Raw genomic sequence first — 16,919 nt, forward strand, 5'->3', positions numbered from 1 at the left:
GGGTAACACTCTGATTCACCCTGCTTTTCTTTATTTATTAGTTCCACAAGTAGGCTTACATTAACACTGCAATGAAGTTACTGTGAAGATCCCCTAGTCACCACACTCCGGTGCCTGTTCGGGTACACTGAGGGAGAATTTAGCATGGCCATTGCACCTAACCAGCACGTCTTTCGGATTGTGGGAGGGAACCAGAGCACCCGGAGGAAACCCACGCAGACACAGAGGAGAACGTGCAGACTCCACACAGACAGTGACCCAAGCCGGGAATCGAACCCAGGTCCCAGGCGCTGTGAGGCAGCAGAGCTAACCACTGTGCCACTCATAAAGCATTCACTCAAGAGAATGCCATGGGATCTTCTCCACATCATCATCCATCTGAGTCGGCAGAGAGGGCCTCGGTTTATGTCTCATCTGAGAGACGGGACCTCCGACAGTGCAGCACTCCCTCGGTACTGCGCTGGGGCGTCAGTATTGATGTTTGCTGTGTGCTGGAATGCTAGGTTTGGGCTTGAAGCCAGAACTTGGTGATACAGAAGGAGGTGTGCTACCCGCTGAGACACAGCTGACATCACTACAGTTGTGAAGGACTGAAAGTGGCACGGGTCTGGGCCATCCCCTCCCAGCCTGTGAGTGGCAGCAACACAAAAAACACAATTTGAACATAATTCAATGTGGCAAGCACAATGTTGGACAGGTGCCACGAGAAATGAAAATGGCGCGTTACCTGAAGTGGGACTCTGCTCCGCGAATAGAGAGCTTTGTCCATCCGGCAGTAAGGATACTCCAGCAAATAAAAGAACTAACTTCACAAACTAAGTCAAATCACAAATGGCCCAGGGGTGTCACGGTGGTAAAGTGGTTAGCACCGCTGCCAGGGTCCCGGGTTCGATTCCGGCTTGGGTCACTGTCTGTGTGGAGTTTGTACAATATCCGGGTGCTCCGGTTTCCTCCCACAGTCCGCAAGACGTGCTGGTTAGGTGTATTGGCCGTGCTAAATTCTCCCTCAGTGTACCCGAACAGGCGCCGGAGTGTGGCGACCAGAGGGATTTTCATAGTAACTTGGATGAGTACTTGACACGCCATAACATTCAAGGCTATGGGCCAAGTGCTGGCAAATAGGATTAGGGGCACAGGTCAGGGCCTTTCATGAGTGCAGATTCGATGGGCTGAAGGACCTCTTCTGCACTGCAGTATTCTGTGATTCTGCGAAGTTCATTGCAGTGTTAATGTAAGCCTACTTGTGACACTAATAAATAAACTTAAACTTAAACAAATGCTTCCCACAGTCCCCATCTGCTTTCTATTTACACCAGGTCAGCTGACCACCACATCATTTTACCATTGGTTACATTGTCTGCCTGGTCAGCTGACCCTCACCGCTTGTTATCATTGGTTCTTTGATAACAAGCTTTGCACTGGAGGTAACCGAGGAGAGGTTGATGTCGAGACAGTTTGCCGGGGCTAATGTCACTTGCCTTGATGAGCACAGAAAAGAAAGATTACTGGAAAAAGTCATTAATAAACACTGATGTTTCTTTCCCTGACAGATTGAAAACATCATTATGCGGATGCAGGACGACAAAGCGGGCGGGGTGCCGATCCGTACGGTGAAGAGTTTCCTGTCAAAGATTCCCAGCGTCATCACAGGCAAGTTGATATTTCCATGAATCTGCGGAACAAACCTCCCTAAAATTGGTGCCCCCACTCTTACAGAGCAAACACCACCGGTATTTGTGCGTCGGTACTGAACCTGGAAGAAATGTATTTTAATCATATTCTATGCAGGGTTTGTAGGGATGTGTTGTTGCATTTATACAGGCCTTGGTGAGGCCACACCAAGAGTATTGTGTGCAGTTTTGGTCTCCTTTTCTGAGGAAGGATGTTCTTGCTCTCGAGGGAGTGCAGCAAAGGTTTATCAGGCTGATTCCAGGGATGGTGGGACCGATGTATGAGGAGAGATTGACTAGGGTTAGGATTGTTTTCACTGGAATTCAGACGAATGAGGGGGAAGCTCATGGAGACTTATAAAATTCTGACAGGACTAGACAGGGTAGATGTAGGGAGGATGTTCCCGATGGCGGGGGAGTCCAGAGCCAGGTGTTACAGTCTGAGGATTCAGGGTAGACCATTTAGGACAGAGATGAGGAGACATTTCTTCAGCCAAAGAATGGTGATCCTGTGGAATTCATTATCACAGGAAGTAGTTGATGCCAGAACATTGAATGTATTCAAGAGGCGGTTGGATATAGCACTTGGGGCGAATGGGATCAAAGGTTATGGGGAGAAAGCAGGATTAGGCTATTGAGTTGGATGATCAGCCATGATGGTGATGAATGGTGGAGCAGGCTCGAAGGGTCCAATGGCCGCCTCCTGCTCCTATCTTCTATGTTTCTATGTTTTCTCAAGTAGGCCTTGCATTTCTGTTTGGGCACCCTGCTGTCTGTAACTAGCATCATTACATTGTTGCTGAAGCAGGATAATTGAAGCAATCTGTATTTTTAATATGACTTAATGCAGTGTCCTGGGGGGTTTAATGACCCTTTTGAATTGTTGCTGGTGAATGATTGATGGGTCAAGTGCTGCCTGAGGGACAGTTTTTTTTGTCCACAGCAAAGCCCAAGGGTTTAGTTTCATTTAGGCTCAGAAGCTGTTTGGAATGTGGACAGGAAGCATTGATTCTTGTTTCCCTCTCCCTGGTGTTGAAAATCCTGTTGTCTGTGGGTTGCTAGCGAGAAGCTAGAGCCAAGCAGTGTCTCCGTCTCTCTCTGTGTCCCTCGAGGTGCACTGAAACTGCCAAGATTGGGAAGTCTCAGTTATAATCCAACATTCCAAATGACCAATTCACTGCAAGTGTTAAAAAGCTGCAAAACCCAGCATCACGTGACATGAGCTTTTGTGCCAAGTCAAAGAATGTTTATAGGATGGTGCTTGACTTGGAAGGGCGGCATGGTGGCACAGTGGTTAACACTGCTGTCTCCCAGCACCGGGGACCCGGGTTCGATTCCCGGCCTGGGTCACTGTCTGTGTGGAGATTGCACATTCTCCCCGTGTCTGCGGGGGTTTACTCCGGGTGCTCCAGTTACCTCCCACAGTCCAAAGATGTGCGGGTTAGGTGGATTGACCATACTCAATTGCCCCTTAGTGTCAGGGGGACTAGCTAGGGTAAATGCATGGGGTTATGGGGATAGGGCCTGGGTGGGATTATGGTTGGTGTAGACTCGATGGGCCGAATGGCCTCCTTGTGCACTGTAGGATTCTATGATTCTATGATCATAGATAGCTGGCTGTTAAATTTTATACTGCATCATGCTTAAAATCTGCAATTGGTAGAAGTTGTACAACGTTTTGTTTTATGTTGTCACAGTGCTCTTTCAGAAGCTTTGTTTGGTAAAAGCTCCCTAGTGGGTCACCTGAATCATACCTGGAGTGAAACATTTTATGCTCACCCGTGCCCAAGTCAAAGTGCAAAACTTATGGTCTAGGCTGACTTTGTAAAACACCCTGGAGTTGCTAGCTTGGCTCATAACATTTGTCAGATATGTTTCGATGCGGTTCCTGGTGCTGAATTATACGCCCCCGCCCCACCCAGATGTGTTCTTGGTGGGCGAGGTGTGGGACATGTAAAATATGAGGGCTGAATAGCCCACCATCTTCACGCCCATTCCCCCATCCACTGAGCTGCCCCCCCATGATGCAGTAGGTGTGAGGGTACCGAGAACAGTAGCCCGCACTCCTCCCCATTTTTAAATAAATAATCAACAGCCGATTAAGCTTTTTACTGAGCCAATTGACTTGAAAAATGCGCTGCCCACTCTATAATACACAGACTGTAAAAAAAAGCAGGAAGTGGGGGGTGTCCTGTGTCCTTGGGACAGCACGGTGGCACAGTGGGTAACACCGCTGCCTCACAGCTTCAAGGACCCAGGTTCGATTCCCAGCTTGGGTCACTGTCTGTGTGGCATTTGCACATTCTCCCCGTGTCTGCGTGGGTTTCCTCTGGGTCCTCCGGTTTCCTCCCACAGTCCAAAAGATGTGCGGATTAGGTTGATTGACCATGTTAAATAGACCCTTAGTGTCAGGGGAATTAGCAGGGTAAATACATGGGGATAGGGCCTGGGTGGGATTGTGGTCGATGCAGGCTCAATGGGCCAAATGGCCTCCTTCTGCACTGTCGGGATTCTATGATTCTATGTACCTATGCTGGAAAATCTCAGCGGGTCAGACAGCATCTGTGGAGAGAGAATAGAGCCAACATTTCAAGTCTAGATGACCCTTCGTCAGAGCTAAATTAAAGCACTTGAAGGTACAGACCAAAAAGCCCAAAGCTGATCACAACTTGGACAATTTCACTCCGGAAAATCACAAGAGCAGTTGGAGTGGGCACCTCAAACTAGTGCAGTTGGCACCCACTGCCCACTGCTGTGGTCAAACCATACCTGAGACAAGAGTGTTTGTTGCTGACACTGGGTATTCCTCTCTGTCTCTATGGCGGGATCAGGATATTGGATTTGATGGTCAGCCATGATCAACATGAATGGCAGAGCAGGCTCGAAGGGCCGAATGGTCTATTTCTGCTTCTATTTTCTAATATCTATTCTGTGAAAGGTGTGTTTCATATTGCAGCATTGACATTCATCACCTGAATGAACACAAAATGTATCAAGAAGGCTAATAGCTGGTCACTCAAAGCTGTGCTTTTGATTGTCCATTGCTACATGGCACAGTGGTTCGTGCTGCTGCCTCACAGCGCCAGGGACCCTGGTTCAATTCCCGGCTTGGGTCACTGTCTGTGCGGAGTCTGCACTTTTTCCCCATGTCTGCGTGGGTTTCCTCCGGGCGCTCCGGTTTCCTCCCACAGTCCAAAAGACGTGCTGGTTAGGTGCATTGGTTATGCTAAATTCTCCCTCAGTGTACCCGAACAGTTGCCTCCGGAGTGTGGCGACTAGGGGATTTTCACAGTAACTTCATTGCAGTGTTAATGTAAGCCTACTTCTGACACTAATAAACTTTAACACTCAGTAAAATCAGATTTCCAATATCACTTCAACAAAGTAGCATGTCCAGATAATAATTCTTTCTTTCAAAGTTGCGCGGGTTAGGTTGATTGCTAAATTCACCCTCGTGTCAGGGGGACTAGTTAGGGTAAATATGAGGGGTTATGGGGATAGGGCCTGGGTAGGATTGTGTTCAGTGCAGACTCGATGGGCTGAATGGCCTCTTCCTCTACTGTAGGGATTCTATGATGCTATGACTCTAAACATGTACAAAGCTACAGAAATATTTGTTCATTGATAAGTCGTAGCCATAAGTATGTTGCAAGGTTATTTGCTTGAATATGTGACTGGCAGCAGTGATATAAGGTCAGTGTCACGGCTTGGAGAGCTAACTAGACCTAGCTCACCGACTACTGTACCATCTGTGTGCTGTTGTAACAACTTTCCCCTCAGGTGGTGCAGATCAGATCTCATTTCTCAGTGATAAACCCTCTTGAAAGGCAGTGATGGGTGTGGGGCAGAAATGCACCAAAGCAAGGGGCAGTAACACGCTCACTGGGATCAGAGAATAGAAATTGAGGGAGAAAAACGGGCTGACCTTTGCAAGTCTTTTAAACCCCAAACCAAAGTTAGAATCCCTACATTGCATTTGGCCCATCAAGTCTGCACTGACTCTCCAACTGAGCATCATACACAGTCCCACCACCTCCCCCACTTTATTCTCGTAACCCCACGTATTTACCCCACTAATCCCCCAACCTGACACATTTGTGGACGCCAAGGGGCAATTTAGCACGGCCAATCCACCTAAGTGGCACATCTTTGGACTGCGGGAGGAAACTGGAGCACCGGGAAGAAACCCGCGCAGACACAGGGAGGACGTGCAAACTCCACACAGTCAGTGACCCGAGGTTAGAATCGAACCCAGTCCCTGGCGCTGTAAGCTTCACTCTCCCTCTCATAGAAACATAGAAGACAGGAGCAGGAGGAGGCCATTTGGCCCTTCTAGCCTGCTTCGCCATTCAACATGATCATGGCCGATCATCCAACTGATCCTGCTTTCTCCCCATAACCTATAGAAACATAGAAGCTTCTATCCTTCAGTTCTATCCTCCTCTTATTATTTTATAACCAAGATAATTAATTTAAGTGGTTGTTTGGGTTAAAATATATTGATGATCTTTCAAAAGGGTGTGCTGTGAAAAAATTGTAATGTGCATGATTTCAGATGATTGCAATAAGTGTGGTATTCCAGCGTTATAACACGCAGGATATGCTATCATATGACTGATATTGAGTGTTGCGTTATCGGTTTTCATGGTGAGATACTGGATTGTTCATTGCTTTGTGTATTTTCAGTTTGGCATAAGGATTAAAAGCTGGCAGCAAGCTTTTATGTTGGGATAGTGCCACATATGCATTTCCCTTTGGCGCTGAATAATATGAAACATGAGCCATGCAGGTTTAATCCCAGTTTGCACTGAGTTAGCTGACCTCAACTCAGGTGACAGCAGAGATGTTACAATTGGCCACACAGCGTCTCCCCTGGGAAATAATAAATTAGCACTGGATTCTTCAATTAATCAGTTGGCTTCTGCAGGGAAGTGTCAGGAAGATGCGAGGACAGGGTAGGCTACATTTTTTATCACAGCTGAGTGGTTTAGTAGCATTTAGTACGAAGGCTAATACTTGAGCACTATTCGCTTGGGGAGGCGATGGCCTAGTGGCATTATTGCTAGACTATTAATCCAGAAACTCAGCTAGTGTTCTGGGGAACCGGGTTCGAATCCCGCCACGGCAGTTGGTGGAATTTGAATTCAATAAGAAATATCTGGAATTAAGAATCTACTGATGACCATGAAACCATTGTCGATTGTCAGAAAAACTCATCTAGTTCACTAATGTCCTTTAGGGAAGGAAATCTGCCATCCTTGCCTGGTCTGGCCTACATGCGACTCCAGAGCCACAGCAATGTGGTTGACTCTCAATAACCCTCCAAGGGCAACTAGGGATGGGCAATAAATGCTGGCCAGCCAGTGACGCCAATGTCCCCCAAAGAAGTAAAAAAACCTTACCTGTGAATCTACACTGGTGCACGTTAGTGATTTTAAGAGGAAACAAAATATAAAAGACTTGTCTTTATGAAGTGTTTCTTTACAATATCTCAACACACTTCACAAGCAATATGTTACCTTGAAAAGCAGTGCCTGTTGCAAGATAGTTAAATATAGCAGTCACTTTGTTCCCTACGTACAGCAATAAATAATCGTTCATCAGTCATTGGCGACATTGATTTCCAGCAATTTTTTCGTTGGCCAATGAAAGTGAGTTTCCTAACTTTCCTTGAATATCATTAAAAAATAGTGCCACATCTCATCCAATGTGCCACTCTCTCAACACCGCGCTGAATACTCCGTGGAGTGGTAGAAATGGCAGCCAGGACCCGATTCTGCGATTCCCAGCCCCATTCCCAGGGTTTCTGATTTGCAGGAGTGCCTGTTAAGGGTGCGGGTTGGTTCGGGTCCTGCGCTCCCAACCTGGCCGACTCCACTTCAGGGATGGGCATGTCCACGTCTTCTGCAACTTTCAAGGAGTTGGTTCAGATTTTTGAAACACGGCGTCACAGAGCTTTCATGGACCACAGCCTGCAAGAGGGGACCCTTCAAAAGCTAAGTTCAAAATATCATCTTCATGTCCCATCCATACCACGCCATGCCCCCCCATCCAGCTTCCATGGCCACTAATGCCCCCATGCCAAGCTATGGCATTTCCATGCCCATTCACCCACTATACACTGTATAGAAGCCATGTATCCTATAGTAACAATAAGATGTGTAAATAAAAAGCCAAACAGTCGTCATTGATAACTATCAACTTTCTTGAAAAAGAAGTGCAAGCACTTGAAACATCTTTACCTTGTGTAAATAAACATTGTGCATTTGACAGAAGAGATCAGAGAGCCAGAACTGTGAATAAAGCAATGTTTCCCCTGGAGTTCAGGTGTTTCAGTACCCTACTGGATTTCCGGGTTGTCAGCCAAGAATGTGTAATGAGGGCAGGCTGACCTGGGAATCTTTTGAACTCTTGCCACCCACTTCAAGGATGGAAATCCAGTCCAATAACTGCTAGAATAATTGCATTATCAAGCACAGATAAAGCTACATATTGTTAGGGGATGGGAGCAGCGAAAGAGGAGGCAAACAACAGTACTAATGATGCAATAGACGGGGAGTGAAGAACGGAGGTGTTGGACATTGAGCCTCACTCTCTTTTGCATTGAATCATAGAAACCCTACAGTGCAGAAGGAGACCATTTGGCCCATCGAATCTGCACTGACCACAATCCCACCCAGGCCCTATCCCCATAGCCCCACATATTTATCCTGACACTAAGGGGCAATTTGGCCAATCCATCTAACCTGCACATCTTTGGACAATGGGAGGAAATCGGAGCACCCGGAGGAAACCCACACAGGCACTGGAAGAACGTGCAAACTCCACACAGACAGTGACCCAAGCCAAGAGTTGAACCTAGGTCCCTGGCGCTGTGAGGCAGCAGTGCTAACCACTGTGCCGCCATGCCACATTGGCATGCATCCAAACAAATATGTGACCATCAACTTGAATCTTGACAACACCATTTATAGTTACAAAGGAATATCAGAGAAATTAATATAAATCACAGTGAAATCGAACTAAGTCTCACATGTTCACTAATAATGTTGGGTATTGTCCCAAGGTCACTTTAACATCTAATGTGGTAGCCAACAGCTGAGACATTATTAGCCTGGTGATATTCTGGACAAAGTGTCATTCACAACACTTAATCCTCCATGGTGTCAGTGGATAAAGCACGGCTATCTTTTGGCTGACGACACCAGTACAGAATTGCAACAGAGCTTAACCCTTTACGCCAACAACAAATAAAGGATTTGCAGTCACTTAGAAAATAAAGTAATGCTTTGATCTTGTTGATTAAAAAAAAATGCTTAGTGATATTAACGCTAGATTATTAATCCAGAAACTCAGCTAATGTTCTGGGGACCCGGGGACCCACGGCAGGTGGTGGAATTTGAATTCAATAAAATAAATCTGGAATTAAGAATCTACTGATGACCGTGAATCAATTGTCGATTGTCGGAAAAACCCATCTGGTTCACTAATGTCCTTCAGGGAAGGAAATCTGCCGTTCTTACCTGGTCTGGCCTACATGTGACTCCAGAGCCACAGCAATATGGTTGACTCTCAACTGCTCTTGGGCAAGTAGGGATGGGCAATAAATGCTGGCCAGCCAGCGACGCCCATGTCCTCTGAATTACTGATCACCATATCTCCCCCACTGCTAGTCGGGTTCCGAATTACTGAACTGATTTGTGCCTGTCCAGACCAAGCTCTCCCAGATTTGATGGACTGCCCCTTTTCATGGCCCTCACAGAACTGGAAGCTCTCAGGTGCTTGGAGTTGCTGTTGTTCCCTGGTATGGCCCAGTGCTGGCAAGTGGCAGTAGGAGCACCCTGAGGAGCTTCCGTTAGCCCAGAGATGCCAGAATGCCTTCAAACTTTAAAATATAACTGGTCCTCCCCAAACAAATGGCACAGTGGTTAGCACTGCTGCCTCACAGTGTCAGGGACCCGAGTTCAATTCCAGCCTCAGGTGACTTCTCCCTGTATCTGCGTGGGTTTCCTCCGGGTGCTCTGGTTTCCTCCCACTGTCTAGAGATGTGCAGGTTAGGTGAATTGGTCATGTTAAATTGCCCCTTAGTGTCCCAAGATGTATAGGTTAGGGGGATTAACCATGATAAATTCGTGGGGGTACGGGGATAGGGCCTGGGTAAGGTACTCTGTTGGAGAGTCGGTGCAGTCACGATGGACCTAATGCCTCCTTCTGCACTGTAAGGATTCCAAAAAAACAATTGTGCTTCCTACTTCTTAATTCCTTTCATTAGAGTCCAAAGATGTGTGAGTTAGATTGATTGGCCAAGCTAAATTTTCCCCTCAGTGTCAGGGGGATTGGCAGGGTAAGTACGTGGGGGTTATGGGGATACGGTCTAGGTGGGATCATTGTCGGCGCAGGCTCGATGGGCTAAATGGCCTCCTTTTGCACTGTCGGATTCTATAAGTCAAACTCTTCAAATCCAGTTTTTTAATCTGGAAAAATTATTTACAAAATAGCAAATCATTTATATTCCGAGCTACAACTTAAGAGAGAAACAATTATGTGTAACGGTAACCTGTTACAATGCCAGCTAGTCTTTGATGCAATTACGTTACTTGGCTCAATTTTCCACCTGGATGCTTGACCTGTCAGTAGATTTATTTTTCCCTGGAGCAGCTGGAAATTAGCTGCCTATTTTATGGGAGAACAAGTTTCCTTAAGCAAGCAGCAAATAAATGTGCTTCTAGCAAGGAATAAATTGATGTCACAAAGCCAAGCACCTGGTGCGCGGTAGATACACATGCTACTGGGCAGAGCAATGCAATGACAGCCACCGCAAAAGTTGTCCAGAGACATTATTTTTCAAAAATTTGCTTTCTGAGTATTTTCATATTCCAAATAGTGCCAGCCTCGGGGTTTAGTTAAATGTTGCTTGACTGATTTGTGGTGTTTCTCCATGCAGAGAGCTGAATTACGGATCATGGATTCGAAATGTTGGGAATGTTCTTGCTCCCTGTAGCCACACAGCTACAGTGCAATCTCCATTTGACAAGTGGGACGCCTAAATTACAGAGGTCTTGTAGCCCTGGGGCAGCACGGTGGCACAGTGGTTAACACAGCTGCCTCACAGCACCAGGGATCCAGGTTCAATTCCAGCCTTGGGTGACTGCATGTGTTTCCTCAGGGTGCTCCGGTTTCCTCATAGGATTGGCCATGCTAATTTGCCCCTACATGTCCCAAGATATATAGGTTAGGTGGATTGGCCATGCGAAATTGCCCCTTAGTATACAAAGATATGCACGTTAGGTGGATTGGCCATGCTAAATTGCCCCTCAGTGTCATACAAGGAACAAAGAACAATACAGCACAGGAACAGGCCCTTCGGCCCTCCAAGCCTGTGCTGCTCATGTGCGCACTAGACCATTCTTTTGTATCCCTCTATTCCCAGTCTGTTCATGTGGTTATCTAGATAAGTCTTAAACAATCCCAGCATGTCCAAAGTAGTTGGTGGATTAGCCATGATAAATTGCCCTTTCGTGTCCAGAAATGTGCAGGTTTTGTGGATTAGCCATGGTAAATGCACAAGGTTATGGGAATAGGGTGAAAGGAAGGGCCTGAGTAAGATGCTCTTTTTGAGAGTCGCTGCAGACCCAATGGGATGAATGGCCTCCTTCTGCATTGTAGGGATTCTATGGTACTGGATGAGCTAGTAAGAAGTCTCACAATGCCAGGTTAAAGTCCAACAAGTTTATTTGGTAGCACAAGCTACAAGCTTTCGGAGCACTGCCCCTTCATCAGGTGAGCGGGAGTCGTGTTCTCAAACAGGGCATATAAAGACACAAACTCAATTTACAAGATAATGATTGGAATGCGAGTCTTTACAGATAATCAAGTCTTAAAGGTACAGACAATGTGAGTGGAGAAAGGGTTAAACACAGGTTAAAGAGATGTGTATTGTCTCCAGCCAGGATAGTTAGTGAGATTTTGCAAGCCCAGGCAAGTCATGGGGGTTACAGATAGTGTGACATGAACCCAAGATCCCAGTTGAGGCCATCCTCATGTGTGCAGAACTTGGCTATCAGTTTCTGCTCAGCGATTCTGCGTTGCCATGTGTCGTGAAGGCCGCCTTGGAGAATGCTTACCCGAAGATCAAAGGCTGAATGCCCGTGACTGCTGAAGTGTTCCCCAACAGGAAGAGAACACTCCTTGTAGATGGTGTAGTTCCTTTGTCTCGTCTGCTTGGCAGTGTTTCGCAGCTGGTCTGCGTCCTGAGCGCAAGTTGAGAATATGGATTCTATCTTGGGACCTCTGCTATTTGTGATATATATAAATGATTTGGAAGAAGGTGTAACTGGTGTAATCAGCAAGTTTGCGGATGACACGAAGATGGCTGGACTTGCGGATAGCGAAGAGCATTGTCGGGCAATACAGCAGGATATAGATAGGCTGGAAAATTGGGCGGAGAGGTGGCAGATGGAGTTTAATCCGGATAAATGCGAAGTGATGCATTTTGGAAGAAATAATGTAGGGAGGAGTTATACAATAAATGGCAGAGTCATCAGGAGTATAGAAACACAGAGGGACCTAGGTGTGCAAGTCCACAAATCCTTGAAGGTGGCAACACAGGTGGAGAAGGTGGTGAAGAAGGCATATGGTATGCTTGCCTTTATAGGACGGGGTATAGAGTATAAAAGCTGGAGTCTGATGATGCAGCTGTATAGAACGCTGGTTAGGCCACATTTGGAGTACTGCGTCCAGTTCTGGTCGCCGCACTACCAGAAGGACGTGGAGGCGTTAGAGAGAGTGCAGAGAAGGTTTACCAGGATGTTGCCTGGTATGGAGGGTCTTAGCTATGAGGAGAGATTGGGTAAACTGGAGTTGTTCTCCCGGGAAAGACGGAGAATGAGGGGAGATCTAATAGAGGTGTACAAGATTATGAAGGGTATAGATAGGGTGAACAGTGGAAGCTTTTTCCCAGGTCGGAGGTGACGATCACGAGGGGTCACGGGCTCAAGGTGAGAGGGGTGAAGTATAACTCAGATATCAGAGGGACGTTTTTTACACAGAGGGTGGTGGGGGCCTGGAATGCGCTGCCAAGTAGGGTGGTGGAGGCAGGCACACTGACATCGTTTAAGACTTACCTGGATAGTCACATGAGCAGCCTGGGAATGGAGGGATACAAACGATTGGTCTAGTTGGACCATGGAGCGGCACAGGCTTGGAGGGCCGAAGGGCCTGGTTCCTGTGCTGTACTGTTCTTTGTTCTTTGGTTTCCAGGATACGGCGTTTGCTGTAGAGCTGGTGTATGAGGTGGTTGAGGAGTGTGAGAGAGGTGCGACGGCAAAGTCTCTCAGCGTAGTCTGCGTTATAGGTTGACCTGAGTGGGTTTGTGATCTGTAGTCCTTTCGGTATCTTGTCTGCTTTCTTGCATCTTTGTAGAAACTTGATGTCTGTGTCGATATGCGCGATCTTCTTGGCGATCCTCTCCACATGGACCGAGGCTCAATCTGGTCGATGGTCACAATTGTTTTGAGGCTTAGAGTGGGGTCAGCTCCACATCTTTAAATTCCATTGTAAATGTACATAGTTGTGAGTTGTTAATGAAGACTCGAGACAGGAATTCTACTTTGTGGTGTCTGAGGCTGGATTCTTCAGCTTGGGAGAGAGGGAACAGAATGTGGGAATGTTATCGGATTGGAGGAATGGTGTTCTCGGGAATCTGTACCCGGGCCTCAGACTTTTATCTTAACTGTCGATGATTTGGATGAAGGAACAGAAAGTTGTACATTCATGGCACTCAGGAGAATCAGTAAGATGGGCGCAGGGGATTACCAGAAGACTGGACAATGAAGCAGAGAGGTATAGGTCATCTGTTGTGGATCCAAAGAAGACAAAATTGCTGTTCTGAATTTGACCGATGCAGCTGCCTCAGTATTGGTTAGATAAGATTATTGAGGGTGTTGTTGAGCCGCAGACATCAAATCGGGTCAGAGGTGGGAAGCCAAGTTTATGCTGAGTGAACTAATCTTAACAGGCTTGATGTAGGGACATTTCAACTGGGTTCAGTGCTCCTGACTTAAGGAGAACAACGTTCGCCATGGATCATGTTCTGGATCACTGTCCCACTCCTTTTGGAAAGCGAATATATGCAGATGTTGGACGAGTCATCCACTACCTCGCCACACACATGAATAAATGGCCACTTGGAGGCAACACCAGAGGGACCCATAGAACATATTCCATTATGGAATCCTCATGGCTAACCCATCTAACCTATATACCTTCTGACACTAAGAAGCAATTTAGCATGGCCACTCCACCTAACTTGCACGTCTTTGCACTGTGGGAGGAAACCAGAGGAAATCCACGCAGACAAGGGGAGAATGTGCAAACTCCACACAGACAGTGAACCAAGGCCGGAATCAAACCCGAGTCCTTGGTGCTGGGAGGCAGCTGTGCTAGCTACTGTGCCACCGTGCCGCCCTTAAAACCTATGTCAGCAAAGGGCTCTGCCATTGGCTGCTAGAAGACGCTCAAATGTAGCTGGAGTTTATCTGCATTCTGAACTCCTCTCCTCGTCAGCCATGATTACAACCTCACTTCCTGTCCAGTGCTAACCACCATGCCACCGTACCGTCCCTCGCTAACGACTACGTGATTTGTTCAGACCCTATGTTGACTCAGATGATCCCTCTGTGACCAGGAACTACCTGGACAGCCGTGACTGGACATTTAGATCTTACCCTGCGTCACATAGTTTCCAGGATAGGATGGTGGCAACCCTACCTCATGCACATTTCATTGACACAGCTCTGGTGTTCAACATCCATCCTTTGCTTAGGAAATGAAACCAGCCTGAAACCTCTAGGACTCCACTTTCCAACGTGAGATTCCACCCACCTGCCTGCCCCAACCCTGGAGGTCACCATATGTGTCATTTCCAGCTGGTTCCTGGACACCCCCTGTATGGAAAGGCTAGGAATGTGTTCCATCGAAGGGAGAGACCTTTCCAGCCAAAACTTAGACATTTTTATGGAAATAAAACCAAAATTTGCCTTTGCCATTGGGAAGCTGCTATTATGGAATCCTCTTCCATCTGGAATGATACACAAGTACACTACATCTTGCACCAATACTACACACTAGAGAAGGGTGTGTGTTTGGCGGTGAGGTGGGGGCATGGGGGGAGGGGGGGACACGGTGATGTGATGGAACCAGGTCCTACACAAACTGTTGGCCCCTCCTGGCCTGCACATCAGTGGCATTTACCACTCAGATCCAGGAGTTTAGAAGCAGCTTTCATGATCTACCCCTTCCCAAGTGAGGATCCCAATGTGGTGCGTCAAAAGTTGGGAGAGAAAAATTAACACAGGCAAGAAAAAAAGGTGATAACAAAATTGATTTGATTTGATTTATTATTGTCACATGTATTAACAGACAGTGAAAAGTCTTGTTTCTTGCACGCTATACAGACAAAGCATACCATTCATAGAGAAGGAAAGGAGAGAGTGCAGAATGTAGTGTTACAGTCATAGCTAGGGTGTAGAGAAAAATCAACAATGCGAGGTAGGTCCATTCAAAAGTCTGACAGCAGCAGGGAAGAAGCTGTTCTTGAGTTGGTTGGTATGTGACCTCAGACTTTTGTATCTTTTTCCCAATGGAAGAAGGTGGAAGAGAGAGTGTCCGGGGTGTGTGGGGTCCTTAATTACGCTGGATGCTTTGCTGAGGCAGTGGGAAGTGTAGACAGAGTCAATGGATGGGAGACTGGTTTGCGTGGTGGATCAGTTATTAGTCTGTAATATGGTAGTGTGGCCGAGCGGTCTAAGGCATTGGATTTAAGCTCCAATTTTTACAAGAGCAGTACGGTGGCACAGTGGTTAGCACTACTGCTTCACAGCACCAGCAACCCGGGTTCAAATCCTGGCCTGGGTCATTGTCTGTGCTGAGTTCTGAAGTTTATTTTTAGTCACAAGAAAGACTTACATTAACACTGCAATTAAGTTACTGTGAAGTTCCCCTAGTTGGCACTGTGGCACAGTGGTTATTACTGCTGCTTCACAGTGGCAGGGACCCAGGTTTGATTCCCAGCTTAGGTCGCTGTCTGTATGGAGTTTGCGCATTCTTCCTGTATCTGTGTGGGTTTCCTCTGGTTTCCTGCCACATTCTGAAAGATGCGCTGGTTAGGTGCATTGTCCCGAACAGGTGCCAGACTGTGGTGACTGGGGGAATTTCACAGTAACTTCATTGCAGTGTTAATGTAAGCCTTACTTGTGACGAAGAAATAAACTTTAACTTAGTTGCCACACTCCGGCGCCTGTTCGGGTCAAAGCAACCTAACCAGCACGTCTTTGCATGTTCTCCCCTTGTCTGTGTGGGTTTCCTTTGGGTGCACCGGTTTCCCCCCACAGTCCAAAGAGGTGCTGGTTAGGTTGATTGACCATACTATATGATGCGCGATTAATTCACTCGGGAGGCTGGATCGTACCCGGGAAATAAAGGCTTTTATTAGTAACAAGAATGGAGCATACTACTTAACAATACAATCCCAGACCAAAGGGTCACTAGGCAGCGCAGTGACCTTTATACTCCTATAGGTAGGCGGAGCCAACCGGAGTGTACCACAGAACAATACCAACAGGTGGAACACCCCAACCCTAATCCCAAGAGTAACATATGTACAAGTACCATAGTGGTAACCATCTATGGTTCACCACACTATAATTGACCCTAGTGTCAGGGGGATTAGTAGGGTAAATATGTGGGGTTACAGGGATGGGGCTTGGGTGGGATTGTTGTCGATGCAGACTCAAGGGGCCGAATGGCCTCCTTCTGCACTGGATGGATTCTATGATTCTATTCTATCAGTGTGTGTCAGCGCTCCTTATGTAACATCTGTTTTAATAAAACCTCTTATTTTCAATGACCAAGTCGATGAACAGCTTTATCTGCTGTGTTAAGAAAGAGCATTCTTTACTGACAACACCCCAATAAGAGGACTATGTTTTAAAGCCCTGGCCTTATTTAGGTTGAGGCTATTAACGGTACATTAGAGGCACATTATTAATAAACAATGACAAGCTGTTGAATAATTAACTTGGACTGAATCTGGCTTTAAGCAGATTAGAAATTGGCAGCCTCCTATTCCAGATGGCTTTCAAATGTGAGGTAGTGAGGGGAGGCAGGCTTCCAGATGAGGGTAGGGAGCTTAAGAACACTTTGTTTTATCCAGTGTATAGATAGTAAGCAATTCAACATGTAAGATGAAAG

At 46.7% G+C, this 16,919-nt stretch overlaps 1 protein-coding gene across 6 annotated transcripts in view; it reads left to right on the forward strand.

The window, feature by feature from the left end:
- Nucleotides 1-1,556: 1,556 nt before the first annotated feature.
- LOC144506971 (regulator of G-protein signaling 6) overlaps nt 1,557-16,919 on the forward strand; it is a 111,435-nt gene continuing 96,072 nt past the window's right edge. For 5 of the 6 annotated variants that reach the window (XM_078233446.1, XM_078233444.1, XM_078233447.1 and 2 more), the window contains exon 1: nt 1,557-1,650. In XM_078233446.1, coding sequence (XP_078089572.1) covers nt 1,566-1,650 — 85 coding nt within the window. In that variant the 5' untranslated portion in view covers nt 1,557-1,565. The remainder of the gene's footprint in view (nt 1,651-16,919) is intronic. The other variant, XM_078233443.1, reaches the window with a different exon arrangement.

Source organism: Mustelus asterias, chromosome 18, assembly GCF_964213995.1.
Source record: "Mustelus asterias chromosome 18, sMusAst1.hap1.1, whole genome shotgun sequence".
In the NCBI taxonomy this organism is placed as follows: Eukaryota; Metazoa; Chordata; class Chondrichthyes; order Carcharhiniformes; family Triakidae; genus Mustelus; species Mustelus asterias.